Source organism: Thermobia domestica, chromosome 13, assembly GCF_964235325.1.
Source record: "Thermobia domestica chromosome 13, izTheDome1.hap1.1, whole genome shotgun sequence".
NCBI lineage: Eukaryota > Metazoa > Arthropoda > Insecta > Zygentoma > Lepismatidae > Thermobia > Thermobia domestica.
The window spans coordinates 158,450,646-158,470,375 of NC_137466.1; the positions used below are offsets into that span (position 1 = coordinate 158,450,646).

At 30.8% G+C, this 19,730-nt stretch overlaps 1 protein-coding gene across 5 annotated transcripts in view; it reads left to right on the forward strand.

Moving 5' to 3' along the window:
• The window catches only part of E23 (ABC transporter G family member E23), a 362,062-nt gene that overhangs the window by 330,165 nt on the left and 12,167 nt on the right, over positions 1 to 19,730 (forward strand). For all 5 annotated transcript variants that reach the window (XM_081736747.1, XM_081736749.1, XM_081736748.1 and 2 more), the window contains exons 2-9: positions 6,129 to 6,292; positions 9,425 to 9,594; positions 11,131 to 11,236; positions 12,840 to 12,940; positions 13,924 to 14,085; positions 14,989 to 15,082; positions 16,382 to 16,552; positions 18,013 to 18,189. In XM_081736747.1, coding sequence (XP_081592873.1) covers positions 6,129 to 6,292; positions 9,425 to 9,594; positions 11,131 to 11,236; positions 12,840 to 12,940; positions 13,924 to 14,085; positions 14,989 to 15,082; positions 16,382 to 16,552; positions 18,013 to 18,189 — 1,145 coding nt within the window. The remainder of the gene's footprint in view (positions 1 to 6,128; positions 6,293 to 9,424; positions 9,595 to 11,130; positions 11,237 to 12,839; positions 12,941 to 13,923; positions 14,086 to 14,988; positions 15,083 to 16,381; positions 16,553 to 18,012; positions 18,190 to 19,730) is intronic.

Here is a 19,730-nt window from a genome sequence, read left to right on the forward strand (position 1 = left end):
TTCATTTTAACATTCTCACCTTCTACTTTCTTATTTCTTGACACATCTGCTCAAAGTTGTGTAATCAATGTTCTTCAATTTATCAACGCTGCTAATAGAATATCCCTGCTCCACCACTAATTGCACTGCTTCTCTCATCTAAATAAATGTCTTTCATATTGCCTTGCGTATATTTCCTTGTGATTAAACCATTAACCTGTAACGTGTAACATGATATTAAAAGCTCCGTGAAATGCCAATACTATGACTTGTTTCTAAACGAGTATGCCAAATACATTGAACTTCTATAAACACAATGAGGTACAAAGTGGATCAGTCCACTGTGTACCACACCGATGTGATCCACTGTGTACTTGTTGGTGTCAACCCAAACAGTTTCCCACAACAAGGAACTATTAAAGTAGAAGAACAAAATAAACAATGCTATATCACAAATACATTCTTACCTACCTCCCATGTCCGTGATATTCTACATTACAAGATAAATCACAGCGTCAAAGCATTCACTTCTATTACTTCATTTTTTACTTCAGCACAAGGAAAACGGATTTTTCATTTCACCACAAATGAGAAGCACCCATTGTTGTTGACATTTCGTTCATAAGTGTGTAATGTGAAAACAGAATAACTGACATGCGCTAGGTGAATTTGTGCAATAAATAAATTAATAACGCCTTCTGATCCACTGTGTACAATGATCCACTGTGTACTACCCTCCCCTATATATATATATATATATATATATATATATATATATATATATATATATATATATATATGTGTGTGTGTGTGTGTGTGTGTGTGTGTGTTATTTGCTAAATCTTAGTGTCAATCATTCTGATCAACACTTCGCTAATTTCTTCCAACTACACTAGGAAATTAGAGGGATCGATATCTTAAATAAAGATCTAGACTCATATTCTCCGTCTGGCTACTGAAGTATACTGTATACCCTTCAAAACATACTGTCGATTAATAACCCATGGTTATACTATATTAAACTTGGACCTCTGGTTAGGAGGTGTAGTAGGTAGACGCCTTACCTCTAAACAAACTATATATGTACGTAAATTGCTGTAAAACTGCTAATTTGACTATTTTTTATTATGCTTTATGGCATATATGTAGCAGCTAGGCTATATGAGACGTGGACCCTCAATTGTTAAAAGGTGAAATTCGAACCACCGTAATGGTTTCAAATTGTTAAGTTTCTCCCACTGGTAATCGAACCCGGGACCAAAGAATGCACGCGTTAGACACTAGACCAAGAGAGAGATTAAGAATAACAAAGGAATCCTATATTAAGTTTATGGTTTTTGTTTCTTGTAAACAAAACCTTCCTTACAGTATTTTAAAACATATTCTTTGGAATTAAAAAATTAAATAAAAAATAAATAAATCTGCATATACTGTACATAAACATTTCAGCCGAAAACTACTTAATTCAGTTTTTTTAAAGAGTAACTTATGAATATTACATTTGATAATGAACCGCAATAAAGGGGTCATTCAAGGTCACTGACACAGGCCACGTTCAATCTGATCTGGCCGCTCTCTCTTTCTCTATAGGAAGCACTTAATCGATGTTGGAACCGCGAATTAGGCTCTTTTCTGGGATTGTTCTGACCTTGTAGCTCTCCCTCTCTCTTTCTCTTGACTAGACGGTTCAATAATGCACGAGGCCTACCTACCAACCTATTCCTCGCACGCGATTGTGTCGCCACCTCCACGTAGAATACCAATTCTGGCAGGTATGTATGTATCCAGAATCGTCACTTCTAAGAAAGACATATTTCCCCTCTCCTAACAAACACACCCTCTTCTGTAACACACTGCTGAAACAGTGGCGTCTTTAAAAGGTAAAGATTACGTAAAAAAAAAAGTAGTTCAGTGGAATATGTAATCGATGAGGTTCACCAATAGCACAGAGAAACCAAAATATTCCTTAACTAGAAATTGGACTCTAGGGCATTTACCTTTTAGGCTGTAACAGCGCAGATACTCGTACAAAGGCTAATAACGCCATACCAGATTCCTAGAGCCAATTTGGAAATCATTTTCTACTGTAACAGTATGACGTTTTGCTATGGAAAGCACGGTGTTGATGACCGACAATACAGCATCAAAATAAACGCATATAACAACTAGAGAAGTTATTGAAAGAAAAAATAATACTTGCGTAAGGTGCAATAAAAAATTCGAAACATTTCGACGAAAGTTTGAAGCGAAAAAGAAAATAAAAAGAATTCTAATCATCTCCCACTTTTATAACTTGAAATGACACGAAATGCAAAGCTATTCGTAATAAAATTATTGCGAATTTGAAGAATTCGATATATATTTCAAGGTAAATAAGGTCATCAGGATTATAGTCCCTAAATGACAACACACACAAGGTCAATGTCATTGAATATTTTGTATTGCAAAAGACAAATTTCTTAGTAAGGAAAAATAAATTAACTTCTCTCTCACCATTTCTGTTTACACTGCTCTTTTGCAGTGCTAGATAGTTTTGCTGTAGAACAAAATTTAAAACCGAAAGTGTTAGTGCATGGAAAATTTTCTTCCAAGACGAACATATGTGGTAAGTTTCTTAATAAATGTTGTGTTGCAGTTCTGTATTAACCGAAGCGTGTAATTTTCACTAATTACTTTTTTTGCCGTACAAAAAAAGATAGCATTCATTGAATAGAGCTGTTTTGAAACAATAGCATTCTCATTTGCACACATGTAGTATTATTATTGTAGAACCCACTCTAGAACGTCCTATCTCATTGATTCCCCCCACTATATTTTCTTCAATAATTAATAAATCATATGTAGTGTTACGGCTTATAGGAATAGTAAACAGTAAATGGAAAAATAATACATTAGCGTACGTATCTTTGGCGTGGGAGACCTGGGTTCGATTGCTAGCAGGAGCTCATGTGGTTCGGATTAACACGTTAATCAGTAGATCCCGTCTCATATAGCCTCGCAGCTGAAAGGGACGTTAAACTGAAACTCAACGTCTCAAAAATAATACAGGAGCTTGAATAAAGATTGACACCCGCTTCCGTGACTTCCTTTTTGAATTTTTAAGCCGTAAGTTTCGTTGTTCATAATATAACATAACGTTTACTTCCGTTTACAATTCATTATTTTATATATATATGCCCAAAGTTCGTTTAGATGTACTAAAGAATCAGTTTAACGTAATTCATTAGGCAACTGTTCAAAATGACAACACAGAATACGATATATGCGAATTTATGTATTTCGCGTAAATATTTTATCATTTACCTTCTTAATTTTTACAAAATATCTTCTTTTAAACAAATATACACTCCTTCACAATGGCGTATCCTTTATGTTATATATATATATATATATATATATATATATATATATATATATATATATAGAGAGAGAGAGGGGGGGGGGGAGAGAAATTTTAATATGTGATAATAAAATTTAAATAATACTACATCATTTATCATTCATTTTGAAAAAACAAAGGACATTGAAAAAGAAGTTAACAAAAGCACATAATAAAATTAGTTCATTATTAAATTAAACTTGTAGTAGCCACAAATGTCAGGACTATGTGCATATACTACTATACATGTATTGGGAGGGGGGAGGGGTACGTAACATATGAATGAAAAAAGTACACAAGTTTTCTTCTTGCTATTACATACATTATCAATGTACATTATAAACCGGCTGAGAAGTTTACAACATATTGTGTTTCCTTTCTGAATTTTCTGTTTTTGTCTAAACAACTTCGTAGAAATGCCATTAAGAGGTCTTTCCTATAACTCGTGTTGGCAATATATCTCGTAGAACCATATTTAATAAGTATTTCGTAATCTTTCTATGTTTTAACCATTGTTTATGTTGGAAACACGATATTTGTGTGTTGTGTCTTCCTTATTAGTACTTAAATAAGACCATTTAGTTTTTTTTTCCTTTTTCTCGTAGAGTATATTGCATCTATAAGCACAATGGAAACTGATTACAAACTGTTTTGAATCATTATGTTTACATCGAAAAACAATTTACTGTATAACTTACGGGCAAAAAAAGAATTGCAATATCTTATTTTTGTACCGAGGTGGATCCTTTTCAGGGAAATTTTTTTAAAGTAATAGTTTTGCATGCTAAGAACTAAACCAAAGTTCTAAAAACAATAGATACGTATTCAGCAGCAAGCATCTATTTCTAAATGTTACGTTGTTCTATCATTGGTTCGAAAAAAAAAGGTTACGACATTCGATTCCCTAGTAATGCAGAGGTCAATTGCCACTGGTTGGCTTGGGAAACACCAGAAGATAGCACAACTAGAGTAGTAGGGGAGGGGATAGAAAGAAGTTGTCAATATTTGATACACACCTAATACGTGAGTGGCAGTGACCTGTGACAGTGTTTCACTAGAAGTAGGAGATTTTATTTATGACTGCAAACTACTACGCTGTTTATTTTTGTCAATATTTAAACTTGCGTAGCCACCAGTAACCAGTGCAGTTGCCATATGTACTTCGGAGAGCTAACGAAGAACAGCATTATGTTTGGCATTTTGCAAACATACGGTTTAGACGATTGTCTGTGGATGGCTATGGAAGCAGCAATGCTGTAAGTTCCTTTTGCAAAGATTATTTTGTTGCTAATAAGGCATCAACTGACCAAAGCAGTATATATATTTTAAGGTAATATATGTGTTTTACAGTTTCGGCTATGTAACATAGCCTTGCTCAGACACATTATCTGGGAGGCTATGTTATAAGGCTATGTTACATAGTCGAAACTGTAACACAAATATACTATCTTAAAATATATATACTGCTTTGGTCAGTTAGAGTTTTATTAACAGTCTTGAATTTTCCAAAGCTGCAACGAATTATTTTGTTATGAGAGTTGTCTGTATTTTTTTCGTTGCAGAATGTTGTTGATTTAATGGGAGGATAAGGCCTCAACTTAGTTTTCATGAATATTTCTCTATATATCCATGATAAGAAAGCACTTTTCTTGAATTACATCGTATTCAGGATAACTGTTAATCACTAATGTAAAGTAAACTTATGTTGATTGCTTCTTTAGAATACACGAAACATAGTTCCACTTTTGACACCGAAGATTACTCTTAGAATGTGAAATATCCTGCTTGAAGCTATTGACAGGTAATTTTTAAAGCATACTTTTGGAATTACAATATTTGAAATTTTTGCCACATTTTAAAGTTTAAAATTTCTTAGAACTTATCTATTATCCTTTGAATATTTCAGTTAAACTATTAAGAGAGAATATTAGTAGTCTTCATTAAGGTATCCTACTATCCCGGATTCGCATGAAAGGACTGAGTATCGGCGAGTGCAGGGCCGGATTAAGGGAGGAGCTTAGGGGAGCCGGAGCCCCGGGCCTCCAGCTGGACAGGGGTCTCTACTCTGATCAAAATCTCAGCTGGCTATCAAAAAAAAAAATCATAAAAATACAATCATCATCATAAAATAAAATATGACCAAAAATATGAAACATATTCCCTTGACTTTCCTACTCTACTCGCACAGAAAATTATTAGGCGGAGTCAGCAGGGGCCACATATTTTTTCTAGCCCCGAGTCTCCAGATGGGTTAATCCGGTAATTTAAAACAAAAAGTCATATGTAATTAGATATCATATAATATTTGATTTACTTGGCGAATTTTAAAAATTTTTAATTTAATATATTTTTTTTTTTAATTCTCATTTCGAGGCTAGTTTATTCTTGCAAAGCGCTTACCATTCTAACAAACTAAGATTAGGAAAATAAGTCACGAATACATTAATTAATTGCATTTTTGGGGCTTATTGATTATGCAGCCGGGAACTTACTTGATAGTTATTTCTTCGTTCAATCAAATAAATATTTCATTCAACGTTTTAAATCAACTCTCATCACGATACACGTTTGATATATGAAAAATTTCTTACTGACCTTTATAATAAAAAGACTGCTGATTTCTGTTAAAAACATTATCGAATCTTACAGGCTATTCTTTGCTGAAGTTATAACTTGTAATGTATTTAATCTTTAATGCATGGCAGTTATACTGTTTATTTAGACGAGGACATGTATTAATATATATTTTCCTTTCTTTTGTGTATTGCAGGGTAGAAAGCACATCCATCCATTTCCCGTCGATTCTTCAGCAACAGAGGCCATTGGAACTGGTATTTCGAGGCGTATCTGTGACTTTAGACAAGAAAAAAATCCTTCACGATGTCAGTGGCGTCGTACGTCCCGGGGAGGTACTCGCTGTGATGGGACCAAGTGGTAAGTGTACGAAAGTTTTTTTTTTTCATGTTTTTCCAGAGATTTTAAACATGTCGATACTTTTTTTTTGGTAAACTTCCAAGACAGTATTGAGAAAAATGGCATAGGGACTACATAATTATTATAATTTGGTTGTGTAACTACTGATACCATGTGATGAATCATAACGAAAGAATTGCTTACAGATTTTGACTTGTGTACGTGCATAATTACTCATTCACAAAGATTCAATTCCACATCTGAATCAAAAAATTGATAGAAATTAGGAGAGGAGAATAATTTTCAAGCTAAAGGAAATGTGTGTATGAGAATATAATTAAATTTTGAATAAAGAAATTTGAAAACGTTTCTAACATGTTGATAGATGTTCCAAAATAAACGTTAAATAAGAATTAATTAGCCATCATAATGGTTATTCAACGTTGAAAGCACGTGGAAAACCTGTTATTACGTACAAAAGATCACGTTTTTGTAACATCGATTTTTAGCTTTGATATCGTGGGAAGGTGAAAAGCATTTTCCATTTCGTGCCGTAGTGTCCCTTTAGAAAAGTCACATCGGTGAAAATTAAAATGTTGTCGCTACATGCTAAGAAAATTTACCAAATATCCTACAAGAATTAAGAAATTAAGTAAGCTTCCTTCAGCTAGCTTCCAGCTACATTTGACAACAATAACTTTTATATTTTTAACTCATAATAACTCTTGCAGTGGATAACTGTAAAATTTCTTAACTATGAAACATTTTTAAAATTTGAGACAAATATTGCAGAAGAAAAAAAAAATCCAGAAATCGAATTTGATAGTGCGATAGATTACAAACTACAAGAGTATCACCATCGAACACGCTGGAACAAAGTTCTGGGTTGGGGTAAGGTGACGTTCACGACTTGGATCATTACTGACGAAACTGCACCTTCTCGGGCGCCATTAGTTGCTACTCAACTTATTTTCAATACCAAGAAACTTCAAATATAGGGATAAACTGGCTCAGTGGTAGAGCACTCACTTCTGGAGCGAGGGGTCCCTAGTTCGATCTCAGGTCATTGTGAATTTGTAATGGATAACATCGAGTTTCTGCATTTTCTCGAGATTCTCCCCTTTCCTCCCACATTATCATTTCATAAAACTCTTTCACAACCATTCATTTTCATTATAAAAAGCATAAACAGGGGGCGTTAAATTAGAAATTTCATTTAATTTCATATAAGCTTCAAAATTAATAAATCCTCTTTACTATTGGATTATTTATATTGAATAACTGTTTACATATTAATAAAAAATAATACGAGAATTTTAACTTCAAATCTTACAGTCAGCACTTAAAATAATAATAATAATAATAATAATAATAATAATAATAATAATAATAATAATAATAATAATAATAATAATAATAATAATAATAATAATAATAATAATAATACATGAATTATTTTATATTAATATAAAACTAACATAGGAGAAAAGCGAAAGTCTCCCGAAATATCTTCAGCATGGGTTCGTTGTATTCATACATTAATTTCGTATTGATTTTGTGTCTCTTCTTAACGGAAGCAGGTGTTTTCGGCGTGGTAGTTAAGAAGTTCTGAAACTCGTTTCGGAAGTTTCTTCTATTAATACCTTCTAGCGTAGCTATACGTTCGGAAATTATAGAATTTAAACAGTTTATTTAATTTCTTCCGTTTTTCTCATTATTATTGTAAAATATAACAATATTACTATGATGATTATTTTATATTCTACTACGAACTACAACAACCAAAAGGTATTGATCACAGAAAATATCAACTTTGTGGAATAGCTTAACTCAATAATAATAATAATAATAATAATAATAATAATAATAATAATAATAATAATAATAATAATAATAATAATAATAATAATAATAATAATAATAATAATAATAATAATAATAATAATAATAATTCTATAGTTTAACAATGGAGTAAAATTGTGCTAGTGCCGAGTTGGAAAATGTTCAGTTTAAAACATCTCACTGTGTTGTGCGGTACAAGAATAAGATTTTTTTTTTAAAGTATCGAATGAAAGTCATTAAATTCCATGCCGCCAATTGAAACTTCGATTATTTTGTAATATGAATTAAAAACAAAACATCACGGTCTCATCGCTATGGTTTTGCACTAGAACAAGTGCTTGCTGTCGCTGCTAGTCATTTATAATTCCTCTATTTTACAATATAAGTCTTCCTACAGATACATATTGCAGTTCATTGAGCTTAAGGAACCTTATTTATTTGCGACTTGCAGTGCAATGGTAAGAGTAATTCTCGTATTTTCTGACTGCAAAGTCGTTTTGATGCTACTTGTATAGGGTTAGACGAAGTAAAAGTTATTGAGGAAGGTACTGTTGACAGCACAGTTCAGGCACTTAACGTTTTTGAAACAAGAACCATTTGTTTCTTTAATAATAAAATAAGTTCATAACTTGTTTGAAGAAAGGGTCATTTATTTATTTTTTAGTACTAAAAAAAGGACATATCTTCTTTGAAATATGGGTTATATATTTGCGTAGTAATAATACCAACACAATTGATACAATTCTAACAATTATATATACAGGGTGTTTCAAAACAACACCGATAAGACAAAAAGTATGGACCAACCTGGGAGCATAAATGCTTCCTTTCGGAGTTATAGGTTGCCGAAAACATAAAAAAATGAACTTTAAAGGTTCATAGCCCCAATACTATGGGACCTGTCGTGGTCGGGTCAAGACTTCACTTAGGAACTAGTATGTGTCGTATCCAAATATCCAAGTTTCAGAACCCTGTGGTACTTCCGCAACAATTTGTATAGAGGTAGCTGGTGAGTACTTCAAATTATATACCCGTAGCCAAACTTCCTCTATAAAAATTATTGCGTGAGTACCGCAGATTCGGAAACATGACATAATGAAAATTTAAACTTTACTTTACAGTTTGTGTATTTTTAACTGGCAAGAAGCTGTAAACAGTAATATATTACATTGAAAGTTTGTCTGTAGGAAATGGTTTCCTTCTAAACGTTTTTTAAACAATTTACATAACTTGAATTTCTGTATTTTATTTTTTATGCATTTTTTAATATTTAATTTTAAATTTAAAAAAAATTTTCATTGCTTCATTTAGGATGCGGGAAGACCACTTTATTGAACGCCCTCTCTGGGAGAATAAAAATTGACTCAGGAAGTATACGACTGAACAGAGAAAATATATGTAAGAGGTTACGGAAGAAGATATGCTATGTATTACAACAGGATATCTTTTTTCCCGATCTTACATTACGTCAAACTCTAGTGGTAAGTGGAATTGAATATACAATCTATTTAGTTATTCATTTGCAAGAAATTAGATATAATGTTTTACTTTAAATTAATTCAGGGCTTTGGGAATGTTAAAGAAAGATCTATTTAAAGATATTTTAGTCTTAGTATTCTAGAAATATTGGAAAATAAATGTGCTGTAAAGTTTATAGCTGTAAAATTCACATTTATATTGTAAAAGAACTTTCATAAAAGTTGGAAACATAGATATGTTAAAAAGATTTGCCCAATATTTTGAAGTCTTATTTGAAAGTAGGGCCGCGGTGGCTCAGTGGTAGAGCGTTCATCTCTGGTGTATGGGGTTCTTGGTTCGATCCCAGCTCGCTCCAAGTGAACTTTGTGGTGGACAAACATCGTGCGCGGGGGTGTTCTCGGGGTTCTCTCGTTTCGTCCCACTTTCTTCATTCTACTATTTCATTCACTTCTCATCATCACCTAGCCAGCATAAACGTGGAACGTAAAACTTAAAGATTTCATTTTTATTTGAAAATACTGACATTTGTGTCTTCATTAAATATTACGTAAGATATTCTCTTCTCCTTAAAAAAATGGCAAACATATAAGATAGTTCTCTATAAAATGGATTTTATATCAACAGTAAAAAACTCTGAAAGAACTTCGAAATAATAAACTTTTTTTTGGTAATTAATGAAACCAGTTCTTAAATTAACATTATTTGTTTTCAAAATAATTGATTTATTAATGTACAGAATTTTGTAGAGAATATAAAAGTAAAAAAAAAAAAAATATATAAAGAAGTGTATGCCTTTTATATTCCAAGATAAAAGTAAAAATGTTAATATATTTCTCTACGCTGTGAGCTCGATTCTCTGAATTATCTTTTTGATTTAGCCCAATACATAAAAATAGCTAATATCATGGAAGTAATTTGAAATGTGTGTGTGTTTATATTTAGATTAGCTAAATGGTAGATAATTTTCCTGTAAAAACTTCTGCCAAACAAGTTCGCGTATCATAACAGAATAAGTACAACATTGGTGTTCAACATTTAAAATAATAAATAATAAATTTAAGGATTACATATTTTTTCTCTTTTTGGGTATATTAAAATAAATATTACTTTTGTTTTATATTAAGTGTATAAACATTAATAATCAATTATAACAATAATTTACTACACGTAGCTTAATGCTTTGCATGTCTACTAATTAAAATTTTTAAGTATATATATATATTCTATTAAAACACAATAACAAGAAATGTTGGATTATTATCTAATAAAAAACAAATCAACAGAATTATGTCTTTAAGTATTGTCTTCTATACAAAAAAGTAAGTAATTGTGTTATAGGTTTTAATGTTGTAGCAACATTTGACATTATATTTGTAATATCAGGTCAAAGAAAATTGAATTCTTACTGAAAATGTTACTACGAAATTGATATGTATGTTTCGATTAGTTTAAGATTATCCATCTATATTTATTTTTCTATGTACACACTGAAATCTTCTTATAAATGAAAGTTTAATTCACTGTTATTATTCTTTCAGTATACGGCCCTCCTAAGGTTACCTGATAGTTTGTCATATGCTGACAAAATCCAGCATGTTGACCATATAATAGATGTCCTTGACTTGCGAAGGTGTCAGGATACGAGTAAGTTATTCCTATTTTCGTTACATTGTCCTTCAAACATTTTTACATTTCAAATTAAATTATTATTTTTGTAATGATTAATTCATATTGTTTCCGAGTATTTTTACCTCACTATTGAATTAATTTGATGTACCTTTTATCTGTCACTTCTGGCTTTCTCAAATAATGGAGATCACCGAAAAAATATTTAGTGTTTTGAATCTTATATACAATTAACTGTCTAAGTAGTCACCATTACTTGTAGTAGTTCTTCACTTTTGATATATATATATATATATATAATTTTCCGGATAGGAATATGTTTAAATTATATCAATATACAGTAGCTACATATTACATTTTATAGATATTGCGGGTAAATATTGTGTTTTTCTTATGCTAATAATTAAAATTCTATAGTACTCTGGTTTTAGAAGTAAAAGTAATGTTTCTTGTCTTATCAGTCATCATTTACCAGAGTTCATTGGTTTAGAAAACATTAGTAGTTTGGGGTTTATAGTATTTAATACTTTTAATACTGAGAGTACTTCATACTTTAAGTGTGGAACCCTTATATTTTAGTTTTGTAATATTCTTGTGTAAACAGCCATTAGTCCGTCATTTAAATGCTGCTGATGCCTTTAGTATTATGTTGCAACAGTAGTAATAACATTTTAATGCCCTTTACTTTTTTTAAAAAAATAAGACACATCTTGTTTCTATTTAGAAATAATCCCGACTAGTATAGCCTAATTATTAAAATTTGTTCTATACATACAAATCTTTCTTATTTGTGAAATTTACTGAAAATATAATTTATAGTCACCAGTAAATAAAATATATGAACATAAGTAATTATTATCATTAGATCGATAATGGAGTACGCGTGAATGGAGACTATTACTGGTGAAAAGAGCATATCCCATATTTAGAGCTTTATGAGAAAAAAAAATAGTTTTCAAGAAAGATACAGCTCACAGATGACGAGAAGAACCCTAAAACAGGGGAAGCGGGGAAAGGTCAACGACACGGTCAAGGCCATTTTCGGTTTTTGAGGCGTGGTCTATACTTAGATGTCGTCTGCTACTCCAGGTAGTTATCTGTGTGCTATTCCGTGGTGTCATTTGAAACCCCCGTGCGAAAAGTGGGCGAGCCCATATCTACGTCACACTATTTCTGCTAAGGTTCTTCTTGTCATCTGTGAGCTATACTAGTTCATGATTTTACAAATTTTAGATAGGAAATTAGGCAAGGTTTAGCATGTCTCACAACAAAGAAGTTCAACCACAGATTGCACTAGATTTCATATAATGCATCAAGAAACAGTTTACATGGATCAGTAGAATAGGTCTTTCTTTCACCAAGCCTTTTAATTAACAAACACGAACACAATCATTGCGTTATAGTATAATAAGAAAGATAATTTGTCAATATTCATCAACAACACTAGCATAAAATATAATGTACTTCAGTAATTTGTAATTCATCTGTGTCAATGACGTCATCTCGTTCCTTTATCAACATCTAAACAAACCTAATGAATATATTTATTGTGGGATGGATTTATTTTTCTATCTTAAGGGCCTATAGTGAATTTTTAAAAAAGAGTTCTTTTTTATTTCAGTAATCGGTGATGTACTCAAGCGAGGGTTATCAGGTGGCGAAAAGAAAAGAGCGAATATTGCTTGTGAACTTCTAACGAACCCTTCCTTGATGTTACTTGATGTAAGTATTGCAAGAGTAAAAACTAGATTTATTGACAGTTATTTTTTAAAAAATCATCAGATGGGGATGTGAGCCTATAAGACTTGAAAAAGAATAATGATTTGGAAAGTAATTACAATGTAAAATTTTCGAGAGTTAAGATTATTAAATATCGGTGTTAAATATATGAGAAAACATATTTTTTCTCCCCCCCCCCAAAAAAAATGAGAAAAATATGTGTAGATCAGAGTAACAGTGAGTGAGTTGTAAATCACAATTGATATTAATACCAATTCCTTCAGTCAGGCTATTAATCTATAATGTAATATGAGTTCGTTATTAAAACACTTTTTTAAAAATATTTCTTGTATCCTGATGCAATTCTAGTTTTACGTAGCAATTCTAATTTTAAGTAGTAACTTTAAATAAATACTATCCAGTGTATGATAAACTGTTCTGACACAAAGTGACTCTTCTATTTATGACTATTTATATGAAAATAGTTATACTGTATCTATAAATGAACTGCCTTTATTAAGATTGTTATACTATATATACTGTATCTATATATAACAAAATAACACATAGGTCATACAAATGTAATATGAGAATATAACTTATTCTGGGGTAACTGGTGTAAGAGACGAACATATTTAGGGTAATGCTTATACCTAGGTATATTTGGCAATTTGGCAAATTATCACGTAATAATATATTCAAATGAAACGTAATTATAATTTATTTATAATCAAATGAGTTTGCATAATCTATTTTAAAATTTTATGTCATTATGAAGTTTAATTACCATTTTCACGTTAATTTATCTAATGAGTATATTATAGTATATTGTAATTTATTATAGTATATATTCTATACTATAATGTTCTATTCGATATATATACCTAGGTGTATGTGTGCGTATAGTACATATAGTGTACATACATATTAGTACTTTTAATTGTAATGGAGCAGTGAATTTCTTACAATGTATGGTTGCATTTTAGGAACCCACTTCAGGTTTGGATTCCTATTCAGCGTACAGTCTGATGTCAAAATTGAAAAAGTATGCGGAGAAAGAGAGAAAGACTGTTGTTGTAACCGTTCATCAACCTTCGTCACAAATATTTTATATGTTCGACAAGTTGCTATTGCTCTGCAATGGTCAGGTAAATTCTCTTGCTACAGTATATTAATAAAATAAGTAAAATGTATAATTTCAAGTTCATTCTATGTTATATTCCAAAATTGTTCTGTGCAGAAATGAAATGTTTCTTCAATTTATGATAAATTTATAATTACGTACAAAAGTGCTAGTCTTTAGTTTGGAGGTCTTGTATTTAGACATTAAGAATGGCTGTAAGAAAATATGATAAATGATAGTTCCTTTTATTCTAAATTTAGAAAGTTGACATATGTTTAATTCTTAATAGATTCTTAGTATCTGTGGAAATAAATATGTATAGTATATTCTAAAGAACTTTAACCAGTCCTACTTTTGACTCATCTGTAAGTAAAATACTGTATTAATTGATATAGTAGTTCGCAAAAGGCACTTCCTAGTTTATGTTTCTATAATCTTACCTAGATATACGACCAAGAGAGCGTTTATGTTCATGTTTTTAACGTATTCAAACAAGAAAACTCAAGTCAACTCTTGTACTTGAAAATGTCAGTTCCATGTTATTTTTAACATAAAAATGATTTTGAACCTTTAGTGAGTTAGCCTGCTATCTGTTTTTAGTATACAAGCTCACGTAAAGTGTCGGCATATGTTCAAAATGATGGTGAATTTATGGCTAGATTTTTTTTCTCAATACTAGAAAGTGGAACTTCTTATATTTTTATAATTTGCAACAGCCTTTTCTGAATTGTACATCTCATACGATCTTTTGAAAAAAAAAAAGTGACCTATTTAGTCAGGTTCAATAAAAGGATTAGGAGCAGCTATCACAAATACAGCTAAATATTCAGTGTTTAGATGCTTGTTTGAGTACACACATAAAACATTATAATATGTAGTACCTACAATGAAACATTTATACTTATATTATTTGCATTATCGTTTTCAGACTGCCTACTTCGGTGATGTGAAAAAGGTTGTAGACTTTTTCAACGATATAGGACTTCCAGTAACACCTCATTACAATCCAGCGGATTTTATACGTAAGATATGCTTTTTACAAGTTTTATATATATCGATCTAGTAGAATTTTAGAATATATTTGGGAAGTTTTAAAGCGGTTTATTATATTTTCGTTGTACTTTTGTAATTAAGAATATTTATTCTGAAAATTGAGTTTTACTCAACATGAGAAAGATTTATGCAATGTATTCATTTTTTTATCATTCTGTTTCATAGATATAATATACAAAGTATCATTATCAACGTAGATATCCTGAAAACATATTTTTGAACTTATTTTGGTATTAACCTGGATAAATTAAAGATTTTTTTTTTATACTTCACGATTAGATTAACTTTTTTCTTGAAAATTCATTGCATAGAACAGTTATTTTAATTAAATAAAACTTTATGTTATCTTTGATATACCGTGTCTATGCTTTTAAGTGAATATTCGCATGTAAATAACATCGTAAATATGCTTTTAAGTAAATATTCGTATGTAAAGAACAATATTTTAAGGGATATAATTTGTATTTTTTTTTTTTGGTAAAGTTTGTAAAGTGAGGAGGCAGGTGCATACTTGTATATCGAATAAATTGTAGTATGTTAAATTTATGTAATATCACTTAAATTAAATTCAGTTAAATTTGACAGACATAATGTTAGTAATATTACATTAGGTACGCCTACATATATTGATATCTGTAGTGACCCCGCGTGGCGTAGTCAGTAATGCTCTTGCATTTGGTGCGAGTGGTCCTCGTTCGATTCCCAGTGAGAGTAGAAAAAGTGTAACAGCTTTTTCAGGCCAGCCATCTTGAGTGAGGCTTTTCCTGGGTTTCCCTCATTCACACCAGGCAAATGCCGGAATGGTACCTAACATAATGATCCCAGACCGCTTTCTTCCTTCCCCAATTCTTCCTTCCTTCCCTTTCATCAAATAGTGTGCTCACCGAGGGTCGTCATCCCTTATATATGTGACGGGCTAAATGGCCTTAGATGCCAACATCCCATAAAACTAATTTCTAATCCTAATCGATATCTGTCATTATTAAGAGTTCGTTATTAAAAGCACAACTAATGCTAAATTAATTTATTTCATTTGCTTGCTAACATCCTCAATTTGTAATATATATATTATTTGTATATGCATGTTAATACCATTTGTTCTACTTTTGAAACTATTTTTAAAAAATGACTTGGGAGAGATTTAACAGTATCTTGTTACCTAAGCAAACAGTATTTGTATTAGTGAATAAATATGTTTAACGTATCTATATTAAAATTTGGGTTTTGCAGTTTTATTATTTATTATGCATTTGTCTTTGGATTTTTAGTGGAACAAGTCAAAGGGAGTGAAGAGATAAAGGAGAAGATCCTTGCTGCTTCTAAAGATGCTAGGAAATTACCTGATTATCCTGAGGAGCTTATCTCGGACTGTGTTTCCGCCACTGTTAATTTATGTGATAAATATATTCATAACTTCGACGACCGTTGTCATACAAATGGTAAGTATAATTTTAATTCTTCATAATGACGTTGAATATAAAGGCTAATAATGGGTACTTATAGTATTTCGATAGAGGAAACGATTTTTTTTTTTTTGTGAAATAATGATAATTTAGTGAAAAAAGAACATTTTTACGGGCTATTTGAATATGATGAAAATAAATTAGAGAAGACATCACATAGTTCAAAAGAAGTCAAACAAATATTGACAGGAAGTTACGTTGATAAATATGATTTAAAAAATGAAATAATAACTCAAATTTCAATTGGTTTGCGTTTCAAATTCTTTTGCAAGTTTGGATACTTAGTTGTGAACATTTCTTTCATTTTGGGATTCTAGGCGACAATACAATTCCTATTTCTTGCTTGATTAAAAAAAAGAACTAATTAATGACTTAACATAAACTTTATCAATCTGGCTCTAATCTGAAATCAATAAAGTATGCTAACAATCAATTTGACGTTTCGGATAAAAGGTTCTTGTCTAGTTCCGATTCTTTTTGCAAAGTGGAGACAAACCACCAGATTAATACTCGTTTTATTATAAATTTACTGAAATGTTTCATAATGCTCAACAATATATTTCACAATGCACCCCCCTCATTTGATGATGCATATTTCTGCGTAAACTTTTCTAAATTATGATAGTATACTACATTACAAAAACGAAAGGAACAAAAATTATATAAAGACAGTTTGAATAGAAACTTGAATTTATCCCTGAAACTTAGACACGAATAATTCGTTTTACCATTCTGTGCACTATCTTAAATATTGTCTGAGTGGCTTCTACTCATTTTTAATTAAAACGAAAATGGTTTCAAAATAACTATTTCTTATCATTTTTACTGATAAAACTAGTGGAATTATTTATGTATTTATTTTTGGTTTTACGTAGCTCTAAATTCCCTGTCCATTATAGTATCATATTGACGACCTGTTATTTATCGTAAGTGTGTGTGTGTGCTTACTGTTATTCGATATTTTATTAAATAGGCTCTAGTGTACTTAGTGTACTTATAACATACATGTTTCGATCACGGACATAGGAGAATAGATTCGACTTTTTAATCTTTCCGTTTGAAAATGGCCTCCCGTCGAAAATAATTCGTTTTATTTTGCACTTTATTCTTTTTTATTTATTTAAATATTTAGAGCTTTTATAGTTTGACAATTCTTAATTTCTCTAGTTTTATTTTAAGATCATAGCTTTTACTATTACGTATATAAAAACACGAAATATGATAAGTTTTCGTTCTATTGTATCATCCTTTTATTTATTTATTTACTTATTTATTTATTTATTTATTTATTTGTAGATCTTTAGAAAATAAGACATTCTTGCATGTTACTTTTTATTTCTTGATATATTAATTCATTTTTTTATTTTTCTTTGTGTCTTGCACTATATCAAAGCATGTATTTTCTTTTACCACTTTTCTGTATGCTTATTCTTTAGGGCACATTTGTTCGAAGGGTTGCCAATGTCAAAGGGAGCTGCTGTGCGGCGACCACGGAAAGCGAGCTCCTAACTCTGTTCCTGCTCCTTGCCACACAACAGTGGCTGGTCAAAAAGTCTCATTGCGAGTTGTTATGGATACCAAAAACAAAGAGCCACTTACATACACTACCATAGGTAGGAAATTACAAGATGCTGATCTCTAACAACTTTTTTCTATTAAAACATTAGAAATACTAACTTTTCAAGCAACGATCTGACATAATTATATATTAAAATTCTATCATGTGTTCTCTAATACATAAATTCAGTGTATAGGTATCCTCACCTTAGGTTCCGGTACAGTTGAAGTGTTTATACATATAAACAAGATAAAGGATATTACATTGAATAATATAAACAGAGCAAAGTTATAGAAGCCATAAAGTAACAATTCGTTCAGGCATTTGACTTGAGACTAGTAATTGTTATTAAGCCAAGATTGTATATCAGGTCATTGAATTGAATCTGCAGAATATAAAATAGCTACCGTTTCTGAGTTACAAATAAAGCTTTAACTTGAAGCAAAGACGTACAAGTCAAAGCAATAATCACATTCAAGCTCGTTTGAGCATGTTATGATAATTAATATATTAATTAATAAATATAAATCTATCATAAATATCCTTATTAATTTATTACTGTTCGTATCACTTGTTGTATTTGAACGTTTGCAGATACTACAGAAGTACTGTCTTTTTTTTTTTTTTTTTTTTTTTTTTTTTTTTTTTGGATCAAACGCTGACACAAATTTAAAGTAGCCCTTTCCCGAAACATTAAATTGCATTCTCGTTTAACACATAAAACTTCTATTTTTGCTTACTATTTCGCAGAATTTAATACTTACTAATATTTATGTTATTATTTCTAAGTAATCTATAAACATTAAACATATTTATTGTTATAATTTTAAAGATGATACAACTGACGTATTTTCTTGAAAATCTTGTCACTTTTCGTCGAAATTACAGTACAATTATATAAAAGATAGTTTAATTTATATTAGGTTTCCAATTATTTTGATGAAATATTCGAACCCAAGAGGAATGGGAATGGGGAATGAGGAATGGCAGAAACTTCATAACGAGGAACTTGCACAACTTTCGTCTTTTACCTAACATGGTTAGGGTCATTAAGTCTAGGAGGCTCAGGTGGGCAGGTTGTATGGCCAAAATGAAAAAAAAAAGTAGGAACACTGTCAAAATTTTAACTGGAAGTCCAATTGAAAAAAAAAAGACTATTAGAGGACTTAAACGCAGATGAGAAGTCAATATTAAGAAGCATCTCGCAGAAATAGGAATACAGAGTAGAAACTGGATCAAGTTGGCTAAGGGCAAAAGTCAGTGCAGAGTTTTTATGAATCCGGGATTGAATTTTCGGGTTACATGGGCTGTAGAGTTAATTAGTTAGTTTAGTTGGTCTTCACTTAACCAAAATATTGTACATTTTTTTATTTAACTAGAAGTTCAACCATCTTACGGAATATGTGATGCAAATGTAATATTCACTGTCCACTATTTACGGTAAAAATATTACAAAATGTATGAACAGTTACTTCTGGATGACCTAATTTATTTCCATGAACGATAGTTAATTTTGTGAAAACTCGGAAGGTATACTTGAGATTACTCCTGGACGTATACACTTATTTTTTATCGCTATATATATATATTATATTG